This window comes from Ovis aries, chromosome 2 (assembly GCF_016772045.2).
Source record: "Ovis aries strain OAR_USU_Benz2616 breed Rambouillet chromosome 2, ARS-UI_Ramb_v3.0, whole genome shotgun sequence".
In the NCBI taxonomy this organism is placed as follows: Eukaryota; Metazoa; Chordata; class Mammalia; order Artiodactyla; family Bovidae; genus Ovis; species Ovis aries.
The window spans coordinates 89,754,640-89,776,738 of NC_056055.1; the positions used below are offsets into that span (position 1 = coordinate 89,754,640).

General features: G+C 44.7%; 1 protein-coding gene and 1 pseudogene across 1 annotated transcript; both read right to left on the reverse strand.

The window, feature by feature from the left end:
- Nucleotides 1-4,479: 4,479 nt before the first annotated feature.
- On the reverse strand, nt 4,480-5,025 carry LOC114112824 (interferon omega-1-like). Its single transcript, XM_042243483.1, has one exon. The coding sequence runs from the start codon at nt 5,023-5,025 to the stop codon at nt 4,480-4,482; it is 546 nt and encodes a 181-aa protein (XP_042099417.1).
- Nucleotides 5,026-7,657: 2,632 nt separating this feature from the next.
- Nucleotides 7,658-8,733, reverse strand: LOC121818511 (interferon alpha-2-like; annotated as a pseudogene).
- Between the last annotated feature and the right edge of the window lie 13,366 nt (nt 8,734-22,099).

Here is a 22,099-nt window from a genome sequence, read left to right on the forward strand (position 1 = left end):
TCATCAGGAATCATCTATTAAACATCCATTTTTTTTATGTAGTCAGTTTTTTATTGGAGAGTTTCATGAACTTTTTTGAAATGTCAAATCATATGGATTAGTTGCTTAAACACATGCAATCAAAATGCTTTTGATTTCAGTGTAATGTGTGGTCAGTGGTATCAGCTGTGAAATAGGCAGTTGGGGATATGATTCCAGCATGTATCTTCGAAAGGCATCACCATCAAGACAGATTTTTAAAGCCCTGAAAACTAGAGCAGGTCATGACCTACTTCATGAGTTTGACCGGAAAACAGTTCTGGGCCCGGAACACAGGAAATCTACAAGTGTCTTTGTCACAAATGAAACTCAGACTGGATACCAACCAGATGGCAGGAGTGCAGTGTGAGTGTGGAGCCTGGGATCTGCTTGAGGAGCTTGCAATCTGTGTGTTTCTAGCTGGAGATCACGGAGTTTGAACAAAAATGAACTATGAACTCCTTGGCTATTTCAAGTCCTGAAAGATGAATCTGTGAAAGTGCTGCATTCAATATGCCAGCAAATTGGGAAAACTCAGCAGTGGCCACAGGACTGATAAGGTCAGTTTTCATTCTAATCCCAAAGAAAGGCAATGCCAAAGAATGTTCAAACTACCAAACAGTTTTACTCATCTCACACGCTAGTAAAGTAATACTCAAAATTCTCCAATCCGGGCTTCAACAATATGTGAACTGTGAACTTCCTGATGTTCAAGCTGGTTTTAGAAAAGGCAGAGGAACCAGAGATCAAATTGCCAACATCCACTGGGTCATTGAAAAAGCAAGAGAATTCCAGAAAACCATCTATTTCTGTTTTATTGACTATGCCAAAGCCTTTGACTGTGTGGATCACAATAAACTGTAGAAAATTCTGAGAGAGATTGGAATACCAGACCACCTGACCTGCCTCCTGAGAAATCTGTATGCAGGTCAGGAAGCAACAGTTAGAACTGGACATGGAACAAGAGACTGGTTCCAAATAGGAAAAGGAGTACGTCAAGGCTCAATGTATATTGTCACCCTTCTTATTTAACTTATATGCAGAGTTTCATCATGAGAAATGCTGGACTGGAAGAAACACAAGCTGGAATCAAGATTGCCAGGAGAAATATCAATAACCTCAGGTATGCATGACACCACCCTTATGGCAGAAAGTGAAGAGGAACTAAAAAGCCTCTTGATGAAAGTGAAAGAGGAGAGTGAAAAAGTTGGCTTAAAGCTCAATATTCAGAAAACGAAGATCATGGCATCCAGTCCCATCACTTTATGGGAAATAGATGGGGAAACAGTAGAAACAGTGTCAGACTTTATTTTTTTGGGCTCCAAAATCACTGCAGATGGTGACTGCAACCATGAAATTAAAAGACACTTACTCCTTGGAAGGAAAGTTATGACCAACCTAGATAGCATATTCAAAAGCAGAGACATTACTTTGCCGACTAAGGTCCATCTAGTCAAGGCTATGGTTTTTCCTGTGGTCATGTATGGATGTGAAAGTTGGACTGTGAAGAAGGCTGAGCACCAAAAAATTGATGCTTTTGAACTGTGGTGTTGGAGAAGACTCTTGAGAGTCCCTTGGACTGCAAGGAGATCCAACCAGTCCATTCTGAAGGAGATCAGCCTTGGGATTTCTTTGGAAGGAAAGATGCTAAAGTGAAACTCCAGTACTTTGGCCACCTCATGTGAAGGGGTGACTCATTGGCAAAGACTCTGATGCTGGGAGGGATTGGGGGCAGGAGGAGAAGGGGACGACAGAGGATGAGATGGCTGGATGACATCAATGACTCGATGGAAGTGAGTCTGTGTGAACTCTGGGATTTGGTGATGGACAGGGAGGCCTGGCGTGCTGCTATTCATGGGGTTGCAGAGAGTCGGACACGACTGAGCGACTGAACTAAACTGAACTGAACTTACCTGGGTAAAGTGACAATGCAAGAGCAGAGGGTTCGTTGTCTATGGATCAGAAATTCACAGAAGAAACCTGCATTTCCAGTGGATATGACGGAGAAAGGCTGTCACCTCCTCTAGCATACTGATCTTAAAATGAAAGTCTCAGCTCCACAGCTCGTCTCAGCTCTACTCTGGGATGCTGGGGCTCCAGTTGTTTTCAGTACATTTCTCCTTTGCCTGCAGATTGCTTTTCTTTCAGAGTTCTCCGAACCGATTCCAAGAGATGGACGAGAAGGCTGGTGTATGACTGATGACAACCACCATCAATTAGGAAAAGGAAAACTAATGATTGCTGCTAGATGCTCTGTGTCACCAGTCAGATTGGCAAAAACTAAAAAGGATGATAAGATCCTGTTTTGGTCAATGTGTGAGAACATATAGGGACTTATATGGTCTTGAATATAGATTAATGTAGCCATTAATGCCAGCCATACAGCTGGCAGTATGCATGTGCAAGGTTTATGTGTTTTGACCAATAATATTAACTTCGTGGCCCCTTGTTCAGAGAAAGACTCTCGCTTCCGTTATAAGACACCTGCATACACTTGTAGCAGTCTCTCCTCAAAGGCACTAATTTCTGAGAAGGACCGACTCTAGGAGGTGACACTGCCAGCACTTAGGGACTGAAGTCTTTATGGAAAACAACGAGGATCAAACCCAGGCCAGCCCAGGGCTGGAGAGCAGAACCTCACACTGCATGGCCCTTGCTCTTTTCTTCCTGCCTGTGCCTTGCTGCTGAAAGACGGAAACCCAACAGAGAGTTGATTAGGTGATTTTAGAAATGTCTTCAAGAAGTAGTAGAGTAGTACTCACACTAAAGAAGCAAGAAACTTTATTAAGGAGTAATGTGTGTGATTTTCTGCATTCATATGAATGCAGAAATCTCTATGATTTCCCTATTATTCATTCTTATGGTAGATCAAAGCATTTTCTACGAATCCTTCTTTCTCAAAGAATTTTTGTGACTTCCTAAGAATACTTCTAGAAGTCTGAAACACAGAAATTGGAATTGTCTTCAGCATTGAGCACAGGAGAGTTCACACACTGAATATACTGTGAAACTAGCCCCCAAGTTAAATATTTTTACCAAAGACCTATTATCTTTCTGATGTTGCTTTTCAGTCACTGCCTCAGGCCAGCTGACCAGTCTGCTCCCCATGGGCAGCTACTCTGGGACTCTCACTGTCCTGATTATTTGTGCCAAGCACACTTTTGTGCTTCTTGTAATATGGACTTATTGATCCAAACAGTAGTCCTATGAAAAACTACTGTTATTTTCCCCATATTTGAGAAGAAGATCAAGACAGAATGCACGCCTGCATGCATGCTAAGTTGGTTCAGACAGGTCCAGCTCCTGTGACCCAGGGACTGTAGCCCACCAGGCTCCTCTGTCCATGGGATTTTCAAGAAACAATACTGGAGGGGGCTGCCATATCCATCTCCTTAGTGTTTGTGATATTTTTCAGGGTCACACTGCTATTAAATAGCAGAGCTGCATTCAAAGGTTTTGAAACTTCTAGAACTCTCCTTTCCCTTGTGCTCTCTTCCAGTGATTTCCACTCAGAGAAACTTTGAAGCCAGAAACCATCACAGAACAGAGCTCCTGTGTTGGAGGCAGTGAAGATACAGTGTAAGGGAGTGGATTGTTCAGTAAAGCAGGACCGAGGAGAAGGCGGGAGGAAGAGTAACAGGTGTCAGGCTCAGCCACTCAGCACCACATGTTCGCAGCTTCCCTGGAGGCCGGGAGTCCTCCCCCCACATACTGACACCAACCATTCTCTGTTGATTGGGTATAAACTAGTTATACTTGTGACTTCAGGACTACTCATCTACCACCATTTCAGAGACTCCTTTCTACCTGTTTCTTTTGGGTAGAGAGGGCTGCACTCCACAGCTTGCAGGATCTTAGTTCCCTGACCAGGTATCCATGGCACCTGAGCGTCTCACACTGGAAACATGGAGTCCATTCCACTGGACTGCCAGGGATCCAGAAATTCTACCTTTTGACAATCATTTCCTGAAAAGTGATACAAGTATTCTGTAGTATAAATGGACAAATGCTATTCTATGATATGTTTATGTAGACCAAATATGTATTTATATCTTCATAATGAAAACAGTAATTACTTTCATAAGAAATTAATAAATAAAACAAATTAGAAGATTAAGGAAATGAACATATTTTCTAAATTTTATTACAATGCAGAAAAACATTTTTACATGAAAATATAAATAAGATGAGATAAAATAAATACATAAATAAACATAAATAACATCATGGCAGTCATCCCTTATGGACCGATCCCTGTGCAGTTGAATTCTTTTTATTATCTACTTGCTTATTGCTACTGAGAAAGTACTATTGATTGAATTCAGGAAACCTGGTGGCTAAAGCAGAAATCAGAGTCTTCTAAAATGACTTCGGGGAGCATACAAGGGTGATGTGGCCTCTTAGTCAGTGAGAGTCATATCAAGATGAGTTTAGGTCTCCATCCATCATTCTTAACCTTTCTTACAAGCTGGCTGATGAAGACAAGGATCTCATGATTTCCACTCTGACGGTTTCCCAGGCACAGTCGCTGTATCCCTTCTCTTGCAGGTAGACATGGATGCCCTGGAAGTACCTCTTCACGGCCAGAGTGGGGCCCGTCCTTCCCAGGGCAGAGTCTTCCTCTCCCATCACCTGCCCCAGGCAGGCGTCCAGGTCGTCCAGCTGCTGATGGAGTCCAGTGCGGAGCTGCTCCAGGAGGGTGGTGTCCCAGGAAGCAGAGGCACGCTCTGTGTGGAAGAGGTTGAAGCTCTGCTGGAGCATCTCATGGAGCACAGAGATGGCCTGGGCCTCCTGGAGCTGGCCACCCTCCACCATCTCCTGGGGGAAAGCGAATTCTTTTCTGTCCTGCAGACAGAAGCGAGGGGAGATTCTCCTCATTTGGCCCAGGAGCCTGAGGTTCTTCCTACCAAACAGCACGTGGTTCTGAGACAGGTCACAGCCCAGGGATCCTCCCGGGCCGTAGCTGACCAGCACCAGGGCCATGAGTAGAGAGAGCACGAAGGCCATGGGGAAGATGCGGCTGCTGCTGGGCTGGCTGAGACGGCGTCTGGTGGAACCTTGAGGTAGGTTCTCTGATGCCATGCTTTCTAAGCGAGGCCATTAAATAGTGAACATGGTAATTTTCATTTTCTAATTGTTTTAATACACTTTCACTTCCTTTTTTGATTTTCATTTATGTATTCACAATATGATCAAAGAAAGTGTCATCAGTTTAAAGTATTAATTTTACCTATTTCCCAATAATTTCAAATGTACCCATCCGATTGTATATGTCAATTAAATGAGAGTGTTTTTATTATTCATCACTTTTATTTACACTGTTCAGCACTTTTCTGCTCAGAGGTTCAGAGCTGGAGGAAGGACATTCAGTGATGGTGTCTCTCACTGGAAACTTAGTCACAGAATCTAGTGAGTTTCAGTCATTCATTCAGGCAGTTGCTTCCACTGGGCATCTCTGTTCCTCTGTCTCTTTCTTCCTGTGAGAACGAAGGACGGTGAGAACCAGGCTACTCATTCAGGTGATACTATAGTATTGAATGAAAGGTTATTTAGAAAATAATCTGTTAATGAAATGATATTTTTAACAGTAATATCGGAATGTTTTTTTACTTGGTTAGGACCCTAATCCTCAGGAAGGTTTACAAACCTCTCAATGTACTTAAACGTTCCCTGAGGGGCTTCCCTGGAGGCTCAGTGGTGAGGAGTCCACCTGCCAACAGGACCCCATGCGGTCCTAGAGGATGCGCGTGCTGCAGGACAGTGAGCCCGGGGGCACAGCTCCCGCCCTGTGCTCTAGACCCCGGGCCCTCACCACCGAAGCCAAGTGCACTGGGGCCTGTGGTCCCCAACAAGAGAGGCTCCCACAGTGAGAAGCCTGTGCCCCACAACTAGAGAGGACCCACCTCTGCCACAACTAGAGAGAAGTCCGTGCGGCAGTGAAGACACAGCACAGTGAGAAATGAATAAATGAATAAAATTATTTCAAAAGTCCCTCTGACTTTACATATAGCTGCTGAGTGCGGTATGTCCCAACTGGAAAGAAGAGAAAGATGATTGATCCATCAATGTCCTGAAGATTGCCTACATTAAATACATGAATTCCCACAAAGATCTTTGTTACTTTGAGAAATTGTATTCTTCCAGTGTTAACTTTACTAACATATGTCCTGTGAGGAAAGCTCTGTCCCCCTGTTGCTAAATGTATTAAATGTATTAAAAGCCCTGCACATGAAATAACCTAGGTGCACGGTCAGAGGAGCCCCTGTGTCTCCACCATTGCTCACTGTGGGGCGGGGTTCCCTCTATTTACTATGTTTCTCTGGGAGGCTGGACAGTCTGGACCCGCAGTGCTTTGCAGGCAGAGCAGGTGAAGTCTTAGGAGAGTGTCTGACAGAGCTAGAACTTTCACTCTGGTTCTGCTTTTAGTTGGTGGTTTGCAGTCGTAAGGGGAAATTGACAACCAGAAAGCGTAATGGAGAAGGACACAGCTGTATGAATGGAGAGGACGCCTTCATGCAGAGTGAATGAGGAGAGCACGCTGGGGATTTCTGCACTGGGAGGAAGTGCTGAGGATTCCGGTGCATCCTCCTAGAAGTCAAGGGTACGCATTCCTTTGATTGAATTATTCAAAGTTTAGCAATGATATATGTGTATAATATATATAAATAAGCTTGAGAAACCCTTTTAGGTCTTTAGAGTCACATTTCTCATAGCAGCTACTGGTTCTGCATGGCCTCTCTTAGCTGTCTCTGCAGTCCCCAGCGTTCCTGTTTTTCTTGCCTCCATTTGAAGAGTTCAGGAAGACTCTTTTCTCAGGAATGGCCAAGTGTAGAAAACTTCCTCTCCCTTCCTCATCCTACTCCAGGATCCTAGATTCCACATATGCAGATTGACCTCCCATGATGGATGTGCTGCTGCTGCTAAGTCGCTTCAGTCATGTCCGACTCTGTGCTACTCCATAGACGGCAGCCCACTAGTCTCCACCGTCACTGGGATTCTCCAGGCCAGAACGCTAGAGTGGGTCGCCATTTCCTTCTCCAATGCATGAAAATGAAAAGTGAAAGTGAAGCCACTCAGTCGTGTCTGATTCTTAGCGACCCATGGACTGCAGCCTACCAGGCTCCCGTGTCTCTGGGATTCTCCAGGCAAGAGTACTGGAGTGGGGTGCCATTGCCTTCCCAGCATGATGTATGTGGTTCTCCACTAATTCTTGAAGGTGCTCCAGTTCTTCCAGTGCCCAAGCAGGCACCTGAGTCCATGACCTGGGCTTTTCTCCACCCATCTCCCTCCCACCTCTAGTCTATGTCTCAAGAATCACATTCAATCCCCCCTCAAATTTTCCATTGTTCCTTCTATGACCCAGGGTGGGTGACCCTCTTCCCTCTTTATTAAGGTGAATTCAATGTAGGTTTATCTTGTAGGATCAGGCTTTGGGTCAGGTTTTATTCAAAGATGTGTGCAAGCCCGTTTGTTTTTTTTTTTAATTACTTTTATTTTCTCTACTGAAAAACAAGAGTAGTCTTGTGCAAAATATAGTACAAAGCAAGTATCTTATGAATGATAAAGGTTTAAACTCTATGAACAGCCTAAATATTTCTGATAATTTAAATAAATAGATAAATATTACAACTTTTTATGATATGGAAAATGGATTCTTAAATCTGTTTTAAACAATTATGGTAACTAAACCTTTAACATACATTTAAATAAGCCCATATATTAGCTATTATTTATATGTCATCAGACACAAAAATAGAGTTAAAGGTTGCACTTTGGGTCTTAGAAAATAGCCATTTAGTTGACCAGATGAACTGTTTTCAGATTCAACGCCTTCTTTATTTCCTGAGTTTTCTGATGAGCTTGTTGGCTAAGACCAAGCACCTTCTGATTTCCATGCTGACAACCTCCCAGGCACAGCGCCTGTATTCTTTGAGATACACACTGATTCGCTGGAAGTAACCCTTCACAGCCAATCTGGAGTTCTCACTCCCTAGAGGTGACTGTTCCAGTGTCCTTCCCTCCCTCAGACACGTGTCCAGGTCCTCCAGCTGCTGATCAAGTCCCACGAGGAGTCTGTCCAGGAGGCTCTCGTCCCGACCTGCAGAAGAGCCCGTGGTGCTGAAGAGCTGGAAGGTCTGCTGGAGCAACTCGTGCACAACAGCTGTGGCTTCTGTCTTCTCAGGCCTGGTCCCGTGCACCAGGGTCTGAGGAATCTGAAGTCAGTCCTGTCCCTCAGACAGGACACAGTGGGCACTCTCTCTATCTGATTCCAACATGTGAAGCTTTCCAGATAGCCGTGGCTGGCAGGCAGCTCACAGCCCAGGGAGCACGTGGGGCTGGAGCAGAGCATCCCCAGGGCCAGCAGCACAGAGACGGGGAGGGCCACTGGGATGCTGGGGGCTTGCAGGACCGCCTGCAGGGGAGGTCTAGGCAAGTTCTGAGGGCTTGGGGTGATGGGTGGCTCTTAAAGAGTGAGTCGAGAAACTTTCATTTTCTGGGTTTTTCCACATTTTTCCCTTTCCTTTCTTTTTCTACTCTTTGTAATGAAATCAATAAAAGTGCTAATTTTTGCCATGAGTGCCTAGGTGGAGGACATCAAATCATGCATGCCACTGTGGTTAATATCTACACAGACATATATTATGCTTTTCACACCTCCTTAGTTGTTTCTGGGAGAAGAGTCTGATCAAAGTCAGAGAAGGGACAAATACTCATACAATTGTGGCTTTTCCAGGTCACCAAGAAATGTTCAGTATGAAAAGATGGTGGAGGGCAGCCAGCTCCAGGAGGCCCAGGCCATCTCTGTGCTCCACGAGATGCTCCAGCAGAGCTTCAACCTCTTCCACACAAAGCGCTCCTCTGCTGTTTGGGACACCACCCTCCTGGAGCAGCTCCGCACTGGACTCCATCAGCAGCTGGACCACCTGGATGCCTGCCTGGGGCAGGTGACGGGAGAGGAAGACTCTGCCCTGGGAAGGACAACCTCAGACTGGACTGAAGAGGTACTTCCAGGGCATCCATGTCTACCTGCAAGAGAAGGGATACAGCGACTGCGCCTGGGAAACTGGCAGAGTGGAAATCACGAGTTGCTTTCTGTGTCAACAAGTTCCTAAGAAAACTCAGGAAGTTAGAAGGAACCGGATCCTCAGTGACTCATGTCCTAGCTCAGACAATTCAAGGTTCAGTCATTTCCAAAACTCTGATTTCTGCCTCAGCGATGAAAGAGTTTGAGTGACAATTGATATTGGCATTAATGTTGAGAATATCAATACCAGCTGCTTTTAGAATTAGAGGAAATATATCTGATGTCCTGTGGCTGAATCTTATGGAATAACATGTTTTTGTATGAATGTAACTCATTTATTTATATTAAGTTATTTATTTTCATGGCACTTGCATTTCTATGTTCTGTTTATTACATGCATGCGTGCTATGCATGCTGAGTCGCTTCAGTTGTGTCCGACTCTACTCAACCCTATGGACAGCAGCCCAGCAGGCTCCTCTGTCCACAGGATTCTCTAGGCAGGAATACTGGAGTGGGTTGTCATTTCCTTCTCCAACTTATTCCATCAGAATATATAACTTTCTTTAATAAAATGTACCTTTTATTTACTCATGACATTATCTGAAGACACGCTTCCTCCTCTTTCTTTTGGGTCTCTTCCCAGAGCCCGAATGCTGTGAAGCGACAGAGAGAAGGTGCTGAGCCGCTCCTTCCTTTGTCTGCGGGCCTTGTGCAGAGAGTCTCGAGTGTGAGAGGCAGAGGCCCCGACCGCACAGAGCTCACACTGGAGCAGGGACACTGCCGTGAAAGAAGTAGGCGTAAGATAATTAGGTGTTTACATCTGGGCCCTGGGCTACACAGAAGAAGTATCAGATGCTGATGGCAGTCAGTATCCTGGGAAGCTCATTTAGACCACGTTTAAGCGACTTAGCAGCAGCAGCAGCAGCCGTCTCCCCAGGGAAGTAATCCGAAGTATGAGACTTGAAGAATGAGCATGAATTTGCCAAGTAACTCATGAAGAGCAAAATAAGAAAACAATAATACACAACCAAGCACAGCACGTAGAGTGTCCCTGCAGCAGGAATGGCTCTGGTGCTTTAAAGGCGTGAACAAGCCCGGAGTCCGTAGACTGTACTGATGCCTGCACGGGGTAGCATGGCATGGCCCTGGAGACATGGAAAAGGGCCCAGCGATAGACTTTTGAATGATGTTAGATTTTATCTTAGGAACCAAGGAAATTACTTGCGAATTTAAAGCTACAGAGCCACTGGGACCAAAGCAGAGGCAGGGAAATTCCTGAAACCAGCAGTTCGCAAAGTGTGGTCTGTGGGCCCCTGCAGATCCCCAGGACACTCTACAGGGATTCATGAGGTACAATAATTATTATAGTGATATCAAGATCTTATCTGTCTTTGTCGCCATGGGAACAACTTCTCCTGGTGGCACAGATGCAGCGCTGGGTGAGACTCCAGTGCTGTGGCGTGGATCAAAGCAGTGGCACCTCAGTGCCTAGTGATTGTCCTGTTGTTACGTATAATATACTTGAAGTTTGAAAAAAGGACAGTTTCCCGTAAGAAGATCCCTAGTGAAACAGCAAGATGATGAATTTTATGAAATCTTCACTTTGGAGTACACATTTGAAAAATCCTCTCCGTTGTAGTCTTGTTGACATGTTGTATGGCAAGCACGTCCGCTGCACGCATGGTGACTGTTCTCAGGAGAAGCCCTTGGATGACGATTATTTGAGTTACGAGCTAAACTACCACTGTCTTGATAAAACCAAGCTTTGCTCTAGAGAATGACAGTCAAATCACGGTCACTCAGAAGTGGGCATTTGACAGATATTTTCTTATACTATTTCTATTAATGTATACGAATATTCTTGTTGATTTTAATGAATGAGGCCAATCTATTTTCACTTCACATTTCCAGGATATGAATTCATCTCAGTGTGTAGCTTTGCTTCTGAAAATTTGAAGAGTAGTGATTCAATATCCGTGAGTTACAAAATTTCTAATTTTATGGTTTAATTTTGACTTGACATAATTTATCAGGATGATGTTACATCTTGAAATGGTGCTTTAAAATAATATTAAAATTAATTGCAGGCATTGTGATCTGGGCACACAATTATACAAATATTTTCCCCCTGGAGGAATTATGGAGATTTTATGTGAAGTCAATGTGTGATAATTCTCATGGATGATTTATAGATATTTGAAACAAGTTATATTTCTATTCTAGATTAAGGCCCTGAGAGTGTTAATCACTAATTTCCTCCTCATAATCATAGTTTCAATTCTTCTCTTTACTACTTTATATGTGGTGTTTTATAGACTAGTAGCACTGTACGGGGCTTCCCAGGTCTCGCTAATGGTAGAGAACTTGCCTACCAATTCAGGAGACAAGAGGAGACACCAGTTTGATGCCTGGGTCAAAATGATCCCCTGGAGGAGGGCATGGCAACCCACTCCAGTATTCTTGCCTGGAGAATCCCATGGACAGAAGAGCCTGGCAGCCTATGGTCCATAGAGTCCCAAAGAGTCAGACACAACCGAAGCGACTTAGCTCAAGCACAGCATTGAGGGGAAACTTCAGTGCTCCAGTGTTTCTGTTCACATTGCTATATAATGTTATATTTTTTACTCATTGTTTCATACCATTTGAAATTTAGCTCAAGCATTTAAAAATTTTAATTATAAATTCAATGTGTTTCTTATGTATATTCAACTTCTTTCTCACAAAGAATAATTTCTTTCTCATGTGTCTACTTCTGGAATTCTCAAGTGCATGAATATTAGTATCAATGAGAAAGATCTCATTGATATTAAGATTGCCACCTCTAATTATTTCCTACATTGTATTTTTGTGCTCTGTATTGGCCCCCCTTCTGTGTTGCCCTTGTTTTGCTATTAAGTATTTAGTATTATTTGATTTTAGGTTTTTCTTCCTCTTCCAACTAATAATGGAGTTTGTGTATTAAATCAATCAATAGCATCTTTTATGTTTAAGCAGATTCTATTAATATTTTATTATTTTAACCTTTGTCAGTTTGGGTCTCAAATGTTTATGCCTTACTTTTAACGTGACTTTTACATGTTTTTTGACCCTTGTCATACTCCATTCAGTTTTCCAACAGTCATTTCTTTTAGTAAATATATAATGTTAAAGCAATTTAGTATTTCTCTGAATCCTTGAATGAAAAACTGAACAACTAAAACTGCAAAATTTAAAGTAATTTGAGACTTCCTTGGTCTTTCAGTGGTTAGAACTCAATATTTTCACTGCTATGGGCCTGGGTTCAATCCCCAGTCAGGAAACTAATGCCTCTTAAGCCTTGTGGCACAGCCAAAATAATAACAATTCTTAAAGTAACTTCCACTGATGTGACTAGTCACTTCTAGTTCTTACTAGGACTGTTGTTTTTAATCAACACAGCAAATGCTCCCAAGTTACTTGATAGGAACAGAGATGCACGTGAAGCTATGTTCAAGTGTAAACATAGGGGAATGTCTAAAAGTTAAAGGAAAACATATTGTTTATTTAAGAAAATGAAAACACATTAATTTTGATGCTGTTAGAATGATGGAAGTTGGATGCAGTCTGCAAAATGAGTGCCATGTATTCCAAATATGATGATTGGAAATTTTTGGAGTCCTGTGGTTAGTAAGGCCCCAATCAACTTGAATGAAACAACTCTCACTTTAAGGTGAAGCATATGAGAATATAGCAATGAGTTTCATATTCTTATCTAGCTTGTAAACTTGTTCTGAAGGCGTTCTCGTCCTGGGAGTCAAAATCTTTTTGAGTGATGACGATGCTGTTGCCATCATTAGACATCATGTCTCCTGACCTGTTTTTCAAGACTCCTATCGAGACTGCATCCAGGTACACGTACAACTAAGGAAACAACAGGAAAATCTACGTTCAGTGTCACATAGACTCTCTCATAAAACTACCCCGCAAGCTTTAACCAAGGAAGCAGGTGAACCAGGTGAGGTCTGAGAGGAGAGCTAGTGGCAGGGCTTCCTTCATCACACCAGGCTCTCCACCTGTTCCTGGAAGTCTCTCGTGGCCTTTCTTCAGGGATCCGTTATCCAGCGTTGGACTAGAGCAAGGAGCAAGCTACAGGACTGAGAGAATGAGGATCTGCGGCACCTCCGTCTGTGCTCTAGGTCCTCAGGCTTGCGGTCTTGGTGGGCTAGTGAGTGATGCCGTCATGAACAAACAGGAGCTGGAGGTACACTTCCACCTGTGGGCTGTGGTCAAATACTGGCTTCAGTTCAGTTCAGTTCAGTTCAGTCATCAGCTCAGTCATATCCGACTCTTTGCAACCCCATGGACGGCAGCACTCCAGGCTTCCCTGTCCATCACCAACTCCCGGAGTTTATGCAAACTCATGTCCATTGAGTCGGTGATGCCATCCCACCATCTCATCTTCTGTCGTCCCCTTCTCCTCCCTCCATAAATCTTTCCTAGCGTCAAGGTCTTTTCAAATGAGTCAACTCTTTACATCAGGTAGCCAAAGTATTGGCATTTCAGCTTCAATATCAGTCCTTCCAATGAACATTCAGGACTGATTTCCTTTAGGATGGACTGGTTTGATCTCCTTGCAGTCCAAGGGACTCTCAAGAATCTTCTCCAACACCACAGTTCAAGTGCATCAGTTCTTCAGCACTCAGCTTTCTTTATAGTCCAGGTCTCACATTCATACATGACCACTAGAAAAACCATAGCTTTGACTAGATGGACCGTTTTGGCAAAGTATGTCTCTGCTTTTTAATATGCTGTCTAGGTTGGTCATAACTTTTCTTCCAAGGAGTAAGTTTTTTATTCCATGGCTGCAGTCACCATCTGCAGTGATTCTGGAACCCAGAAAAATAAAACCATCCACTGTTTCCACTGTTTCTCCATATGTGCCAGGAAGTGATGAGACCGGCTGCCATGATCTTAGTTTTCTGAATGTTGACATTTTTCACTCTCTTCTTTTAGTTCTCAAGAGGCTATTTTGTTCTTCACTTTCTGCCTTAATGATGGTGTCATCTGCATATCTGAGGTTATTGATATTTCTCCCGGCAATCTTGATTCCAGCTTATGCTTCATCTGGCCTAGTGTTTCTCATGATGTACTCTATGTATAAGTTAAATGAGCAGGGTGATAATTTAGAGCCTTGATGTACTCCTTTTCCTATTTGGAACCAGTCTGTTGTTTCATGTCCAGTTCTAACTGTTGCTTCCTGAGCTGCATACAGATTTCTCAAGAGGCAGTCAGGTGGTCTGGTATTCCCATCTCTTTCAGAATTTTCCACAATTTATTGTGATCCACACAGTCAACGGCTTTGGCATAGTCAACAAAGCAGAAATAGATCTTTTTTTCTGGAACTCTCTTGCTTTTTCGATGATCCAGTGGATGTTGGCAATTTATTCTCTGGTTCCTCTGTCTTTTCTGAAACCAGCTCAAACATCTGGAAGTTCACGGTTCATGGATTGTTGAAGCCTGGCTTGGAGAATTTTGAGCATTAGTTTGCTAGCATGTAAGATGAGTGCAATTGTGCAGTAGTTTGAGCATTCTTTGGCATTGCCTTTCTTAGGGACTGGAGTGAAAACAGACCTTTTCCAGTTCTGTGGCCACTGCTGTGTTTTCCAAATTTCCTGGCATATTGAGCTTGCTGCTGTTGCTGCTAAGTTGCTTCAGTCGTGTCTGACTCTGTGCGACCCCATAGACAGCAGCCCACCAGGCTCCCCTGTCCCATATTGAGCTTAGAGATTGGCTATATTTGTTTCCTCTGAACTCCAGCTGGGAAGAAAGCAGGAAATTAGAAATCAGAAACAGTTAGCTGTCCTGCCAATTTAAACACAAAGTAGCAAATACAGAAGTGAAGAAAACACAATTCTCATTCACAGTGGTGATTCTAGTAACGTGAAATGTACGTTCGTAGACGCACATATTCATCTTCTTTTTCAATAATGGGAAAAAATGAATTTTCATTATTACATGCATTTGCCTTTTTCCTCTATTTTTATATCCTTAGCCATGGACATTTTATGGCCATATCATTTTTTCCAATGTATCAATTTCATACATTAAACCTATCCATTTTTCACTTCCATATAGTGAATTCATTATTTCTCTATTGTTTTATTATTTTTCTTGATGAAACATACTTGACTCATATATTTGTTTCTGATGAGCCACAAATGATGTACAATGTAAAAAATAAAGTAAAGTACTTTTCTCATGTTCTTGACAGTATTTCAGATCTAACATGGTTTCCAAGTAGGATTATACATTCTTTGAGTTTTATTACACATATAAGACACTGAGTCATTTTCATCGTTATATTTTAACTAAATGTAGAAACATTCCAGCATTGGGACTTCCAGTGATAACTTGTGAACTCCAAGAGGTATACTGTTTTCTTATGTGAAACATAATAACATCTAAAATCACACACAAACGTTCCTTTGTGTTTCTCTAGTTTTGTGGTTTTCTGCAGGGTTGTTGTTGTTTAGTCCATCAGTCGTTTCTGACTCAGGGTCCTCTGGCAAGAATCCTGGAGTGGGTTGTCATTGCCTTGTAGAGGGGATCTTCCCAACCTAGGGATGGAGCCCGCATCCCTGTCTCCTGCAGTGGCAGGCAGATTCTTTACCATTAGTGCCATCTCATCTGTTAAATTGGAAGTTCACATAGAGTTTCATTAATTTTAACTTAGAAAAGCATCAGGATTTAACATGGAAATGTTGTAGTCCCAAATTCTATTTAAATGTTCTAATTGTTGAAACATTTCTTTTGTATTTAGACTATTTCGTTCTGTGTATCACAATTCAGATTGCATGCATGGAAAACAAAACAGAGAGGATTCTTTGGAATGAATATGCCAACCTCAGTAAATAAATTTTCCATTATAATAGCAATTTCAAAAATTCAAATTTTGAAAATCTTCAGCCATCGTGTAAAACAGACTCTCTATAACATCTATTGTTTCCCTGACCTAAATTAACCACCTTTTTAGAGAACCAATTTGAGGCACAGCTAAACCAGACCCCCCCAAAAAAATACTTGTACATATACATATATAGTTGCATCAGTATTCAAAAAAAAGAAGATCATGGCACACAGTCCCATCTCTTCATGGCAAATAGATGGGGAAACAGTGACAACACTGTCAGATTTCATTTTCTTGGGGTCCAAACTTACCACGGATGGTGACTGCAGCCACAAAATTAAAGACTCTTTCTCTTGGAAGAAATTATATGAGAAACCTAGACAGCGTGTTAAACAGCAGAGATGCCACGTTGCCAACAAAGGGCCATCTAGTCAAGGCTATGGTTTTTCCAGTGGTCATGTACGGATGCGATTTGGATCAAAAAGAAAGTGAGCGCCGAAGAATTGATGTTTTTGAACTGTGGTACTGAGGAAGAGTCTTGAGAGTCCGTTGGACTGCAAGGAGATCAAACCAGTCACTCCTTAAGAACATCAACCCTGAATATGCATTGAAAGTTCTGGAGTTGAAGCTGAAGCTCTAATACTTTGGTCATCTGCTGAGAAGAAACCGACCCTTTGAAAATGACCCTGATGCTGTGCAAGACTGAGGGCAGGAGGAGAAGGGGGCAACAGAGGATGAGATGGTTGCTTGGCATCACTGACTCAACGGACATGAGTTTGAGCAAACTTGGGAGATAGTGAAGTACGGGGACACCTGGCATGCTACAGTTCATGGGGTCACAAACAGTCGGATATAACTAAGCGACTGAACAAAAATATATACACATATATAAATACACACACTTGTACAATATATATTAAATAAATATACACATGTGTGCTGCTAGTTTAACATATAAGTGAAAGTGAAAGTCGTGTCCAACTCTTTGCGACCCCATGGGCAGTAGCCTGTACCAGGCTCCTCCATCCATGGGATTTTCTAGGCAAGAATACTGGAGTGGGTTGCCATTTCCTTCTCCAGGGAATCTTCCTGACCCAGGGATCGAACCCAGGTCTCCCGCATTGTACACAGATGCTTTACCATCTGAGCCACCCAGGAAGTCTTTTTAACATAAAGGGGTGAAGAGCAAATGTTTATTGAACTGCTATCTTATCCTCTATTATTTATTTTCCTGCACCATAAATGTTACCTCATCAGCAGGATAACAGCAAGACTAATACAATGACTGTTAGTGGTATTAATAGACTAACCATAGTAATGTGTCAAATACTTTATGTAGTATTTCATCAATTGCGATTAATTTTATCTCTTAACTCTTTGTGGATACAAAAACTTGTTTTTGTTTATTTGACCTCACACACAGCATGTGTGAGATATTTTTCGAAGATCATTTTTAGAAAGACTGTCTTCCACTTTCCATTTCCAATATTTAGAAGATCAGGATGAGGCTCTTGGGCCTGGACCCAAATGAATGACTCACTCATCACTTTTTCTTCAGTCATCCTCACCTAGTTGCAAGGAACTGCCTGATTATCCTTTTCTTGTCTCCCTCAAGTAGCAAGGAAACAGCCTGTAATGTGTCTACACTGTGGATATTTCCCTGCAGGCAACGCCTTCGGGGATCAGCTTAGACGTTTCTTCCAAACAACCGATGATACTGTGAACTATGACAGGCATTCTTGTCATTCTCTCCACAGCTGAACTTGGAGAAAAGCATCTGGGTCAGACTGTATTTTAAGGAAGTGTGTGCAAGCAAGAACAATCCTTGTTCCCCTCGACCCCTACCCAGAACTTCATTTGAACAAATAGTGCAAAGGTGAAACCTGGTCTCATGCCCTGTCAAGTACAAACTAGCACCTGCCATTGGCACTTGCCATCTCCTTACAAGGATTAAATCATGTGCTCTTGCAGCTGCTGATTTTCAACACCCCTGGAAAGGAATCTCGGGTGGAAAGCAGAAGTGAGGCATTCTGTGTGCAGGGAAAACTGGCAGAACAAGTCTTCAGAAGGTGAGCTGTTTTCAGGAGCCCATTTTAACTCAATTGTTCTTCTGTCTTCTCACATCTAGAGAAGCATGGAAACCCTTCATGGTGACTGATGACTGCTTCTTGTGACTGCAAGAAACCTTCACGACACTGGCAGAAAACTTACACAAAAACTAGGCACCTGATTGCATGTATTGCCCCTTCACCAAAATCACAGATATCCCTCTGTGTGTCTTTGGAGCAGCTTCTCAGAGCTATCTGAGGTGCTGTCTCCTGGGCTGCAGTCCTCATTTTGCCCCCCAGACACTTAACTTTCAATTTTGCATTTTTGAAAGTCAGCACCCTGAACTTATCTCTTCATCCATTCATCACCCAATAGTTTCCCAACTTGCTTGCAGTGAGATTCCCATGAGGATAAATCCAGGCAGTGGAACGTGACAGGAAGTGCTCTCACCCTGTATAGTCCTGGTGCTTGGAAGCATCCCCTGTGAGCCACCAGATTTCATCCCTTTACTGCCGAGTGTACTAGATCGAAGTAGCAGAGACAAACTTGGAGTGACATATTGATGATGGAAAAAGCCACAGAACAGAAGGTACCCATGTCCCTGAATCACCCTTTGAATGAGAGCAAACCAGAAGGTTCATCTGATAGGGAAGGCGGGCATTGTGCTCTTCAGAGAAGGAAAGATAAGTTTCTATGATGATGAAAATCCACACAGTTTATTCTTTATCTCTGTAGCACCGAGACTTAACTGAAAAAGATATTTAAGAACAGAGGATCCTGAAAACCTGTCCATGAGAAAGAAACTCTGAACACTGAGTATAGAAAATACCAGCCCCGCAGACATCAAGAGATCTTTTCAATGATGATCACAAGATCTTTATCCAAGAAAAGACATTCTGTTCTGCTGTCCACACCTGCTTCTGGAAAATCATGATTTTCATTTCCGTTTTAGTGCCTGAGGAAGTATGAGCTGCAATAGCTTTGGAACAGGAAGCAAACAATAATGGAATTCATTAGCGAGTGTTACAAATATAAACACTCTTATCGTTGCCATTTCTTTCAGGATTCGTACATGAGGGAAAGGCACTTTTCATTTCCACTCTGACAGCCTCTCAGGCAAAGTGGCTGTATTCCAGCTCCCTGAGGTAGAGATGGATGCCCTGGAAATACTCCCGGGCAGGAAGTCCCCTGAGAACAGCACAGACTGTCTCCTTCCATCGGCTCCAGTTGTTTCAGGCTCTGATCCTGGCTTCAGGGTAGCACGGCTGTCCTCCTTGGTGAAGAGTTGAAAGCTCTGCTGGAGCATCAGATAGTGGTTGCAGGGGCCCTGAGTCATCTGCACTGGAGTGATCATCTCTCTTTTCCAAGGAAATCTGAAGTCGGCTTTGTCCTTTGGGCGCGACTGAGAGCGGATCCTTTGCATCTGTTTCAGGTGTTTGAAGATTTCCTTGTGTTTCTGGCGGTGGATCCCAGGCTCCTTCCAGCGAAGAGAGCAAGCTGGGATGCAGCAGCTCCTTCCACCAGCAAGTGGATGTGGGCCATAGAGAATGTCAGTGCTTCTGCTGACGGCCGGCAGGGGGCTCGCGAGCACCGGGAAACGATGAGAAAGAGCGCTGAGATGGACCCGCAGACCGCCTGCTTCTCCAGGCGACCGTGAGAGCGTGCACGAAGGGGTTCGATCATTTCGGCTTTCGAATAGCAGTGGTGGGAGAGTTTGCAGTTGACTCTAGTGGGGCTGCTGGAGAGACAACACAAACGTTCCACAGAGCTTTTAATAGGAGCACTGATTCAGGGGTGCGCATATCGTTAGCCCTTTTGTGGAAAAGGCCTGGTTTCCGCTGTCCCGAGTAGGGAAGCAAAATATTGCATTTTCGGAGAGATCGCCTGGGTAGTGGGCTTTCTTTCCACATGTCAACCCGAACTGGCCATGTTTGAGGAAATGAACCCCCAAGGCAGGGGTTCGAGCGAGATGAGGCTGATTTTATAGATTGGCGCTCGCTTCAGGCGCGAGGGAACCCACAGCTCAAAGGGACCGGCAGCGGTGATGGGATTATTGGCGATGCGAGGATGGACAGCGCTGTGCCCCAAGTGAAACTAGAGGGTGAGCAAGAGACTAGTGGTGCTGGCTCATATGAGCCCTTGGTGACCTAGTGAAACACAGTGTCTGGGGTGGGGGCGGGGGCGGGGAGGGAGCGCGGATAACACGCTGGAATCCCGCGTTGGCTTAAAGACGATAAGCTGAGGAAGGATGGGAGGGGGTCGTGCACCAGGTGAAACACGGGGGAGTGGGCGTTGCGCACACGGAGCGCGGCGGCTCAGAGACTATTCGCTGTGGGACCTGCTGGGGCGTTGCTCACACGGTCGAATCCCGCGGTGGCTAGGAGGCGCTCTGCTGTGGGATGATGGAGAGCGTTCGGCACCAAGTGGAACACAGTGGCCGCGATGAGACTATTGGCTTTACCGCGATTGGGGGGCGGAGTGGGGGCCAGGATGGACGGTCGATCCCGCGGTGGAGCCGAGACTATTCGCTGTGGGACTATGGGAGGGAGTTCGGAACAAAATGAAACACAGGGGCCGCAATGACAATATCGGCTGTGGGGCGATACCCGGCGGTGGCGATGAGCCCATTTGCTATGGGACAGTGTCAAGAGTTGAGGTGAAATTTAAACCCGGCGGTGGGGATGAGGCCTTGGGTGATCTGAGTACCGGGCAGCTTTGAGGAAAAGTGAAACACCGCGGGGGAGATGGGATTCTTGGCGATGGGAAGGCAGGACAGCGATGTGGTGCACAAAGGGGAAACCGGCGGCGGCCGTGAGCCTACAGGCGATGGGACCACGGGCGGACGTTGGGCATAAAGGGGAAAGTGGTGGTGGCTCTGAGAAGAGTGGACGGCGTTGCGGACAAAGTGAAAGCCAGCATCGGCGATGAGACATTTGTTACGGGGACTATGCGAGGGCGTTGGTAATGTAGGGGAGCCTGGCGCTGGCCAGGAGACTCTTCCCTATGGCACGATGGGAAGGCGTTATCCACAAAGTGAATCAGGGCGGTGGGATGAGACCTTGGGCGATGTCCTTGGAGCTGAAGTGAAACACCGCTTTGCCGATGAGCCTATAGGCGCTGGGACCATGGGAGGTCGTTGGGCAAAAAGGGGAAGTCGGCGGTGGCAAGGAGTCTTGGTTTTCAGAGGATAGATAGCGTTGGGGACAAAACGAAAGCCAGCATGGGCGTTGAGATAGACAGCTTTGAGACTATTGGCTTTGGGACGATGCCTATGGGCGATGAGACCTTGTCAGAACATCGCAGACAAAAGAGAACTCGTTGGTGGCTAGCAGAGCATTCCTATGGCAGGATGGGAAGGCGTTGCGAACAGAGTGCATTTCAGCCCCGCAGGGGAGATGAGACCTTGGGCGATGGGACCGTCGGACGGCGTTCCGGACAAAGGAGGACCCTGAGATGACGATGAAACTATCGGTGTTTGCCCTGAGAAGTCGGAGGCCTTGCGGCTTCTGTAAAACAGCGGAGGCGATGAGAATATTGGCGATAGGACGCTGGGACAGAGTCCTGCAACAAGTGAAATCCGGCGGGGCTGGGCGGTGGGTGAGGCTGTTGCAGATAAGACGGTTGGAAAGTGTTGCGGACAGAGTGAAAGCTGACGTCGCGAAGAGACAAGAGGCTGTGGGCACTGGGGGCGGCGTTGCCTCACTTTAGATGCCGCGGTGGGTAAGATTATTCGCGGTCGGACGATGGGAGGGCTTTGCGCTGAAAGCGAAGCGCAGCGGAAGCGATGAGACTATTGGCTGTGGGGCGACGGGCGGGCGTTTCTCACACAGGGGAGCCCTGCTTGGCTCTGAGACGAGGAGTCCGCGTTGCGGACAAAGTGAAACATGACTGTGGCGAAAAACTGCTGGTGGTGGGACTATGGACAGCTTTGAGACAAAGTTAAACCCTGCGGAGGGATGAGACCACCGGACGACGGATGCGTGTGGTCCACACAGGGGAACCTGGAAGTGGCGACGAGACTATTCGCTGAGGCAGGATGGAAAGGCGTTGGGCACACAATGAAACACGGTGGCAGCGCTGAGGCTTTTGGCTTTGAGTTGATGGGAGGGCTTTGCAGACAAAGTGAAAGCGAGCACAGGTGA

Bases quoted from the DNA above. Each gene is read 5' to 3' on its own strand.
- LOC114112824 (XM_042243483.1), bottom strand. From the start codon at position 5,025: ATGGCCTTCGTGCTCTCTCTACTCATGGCCCTGGTGCTGGTCAGCTAC.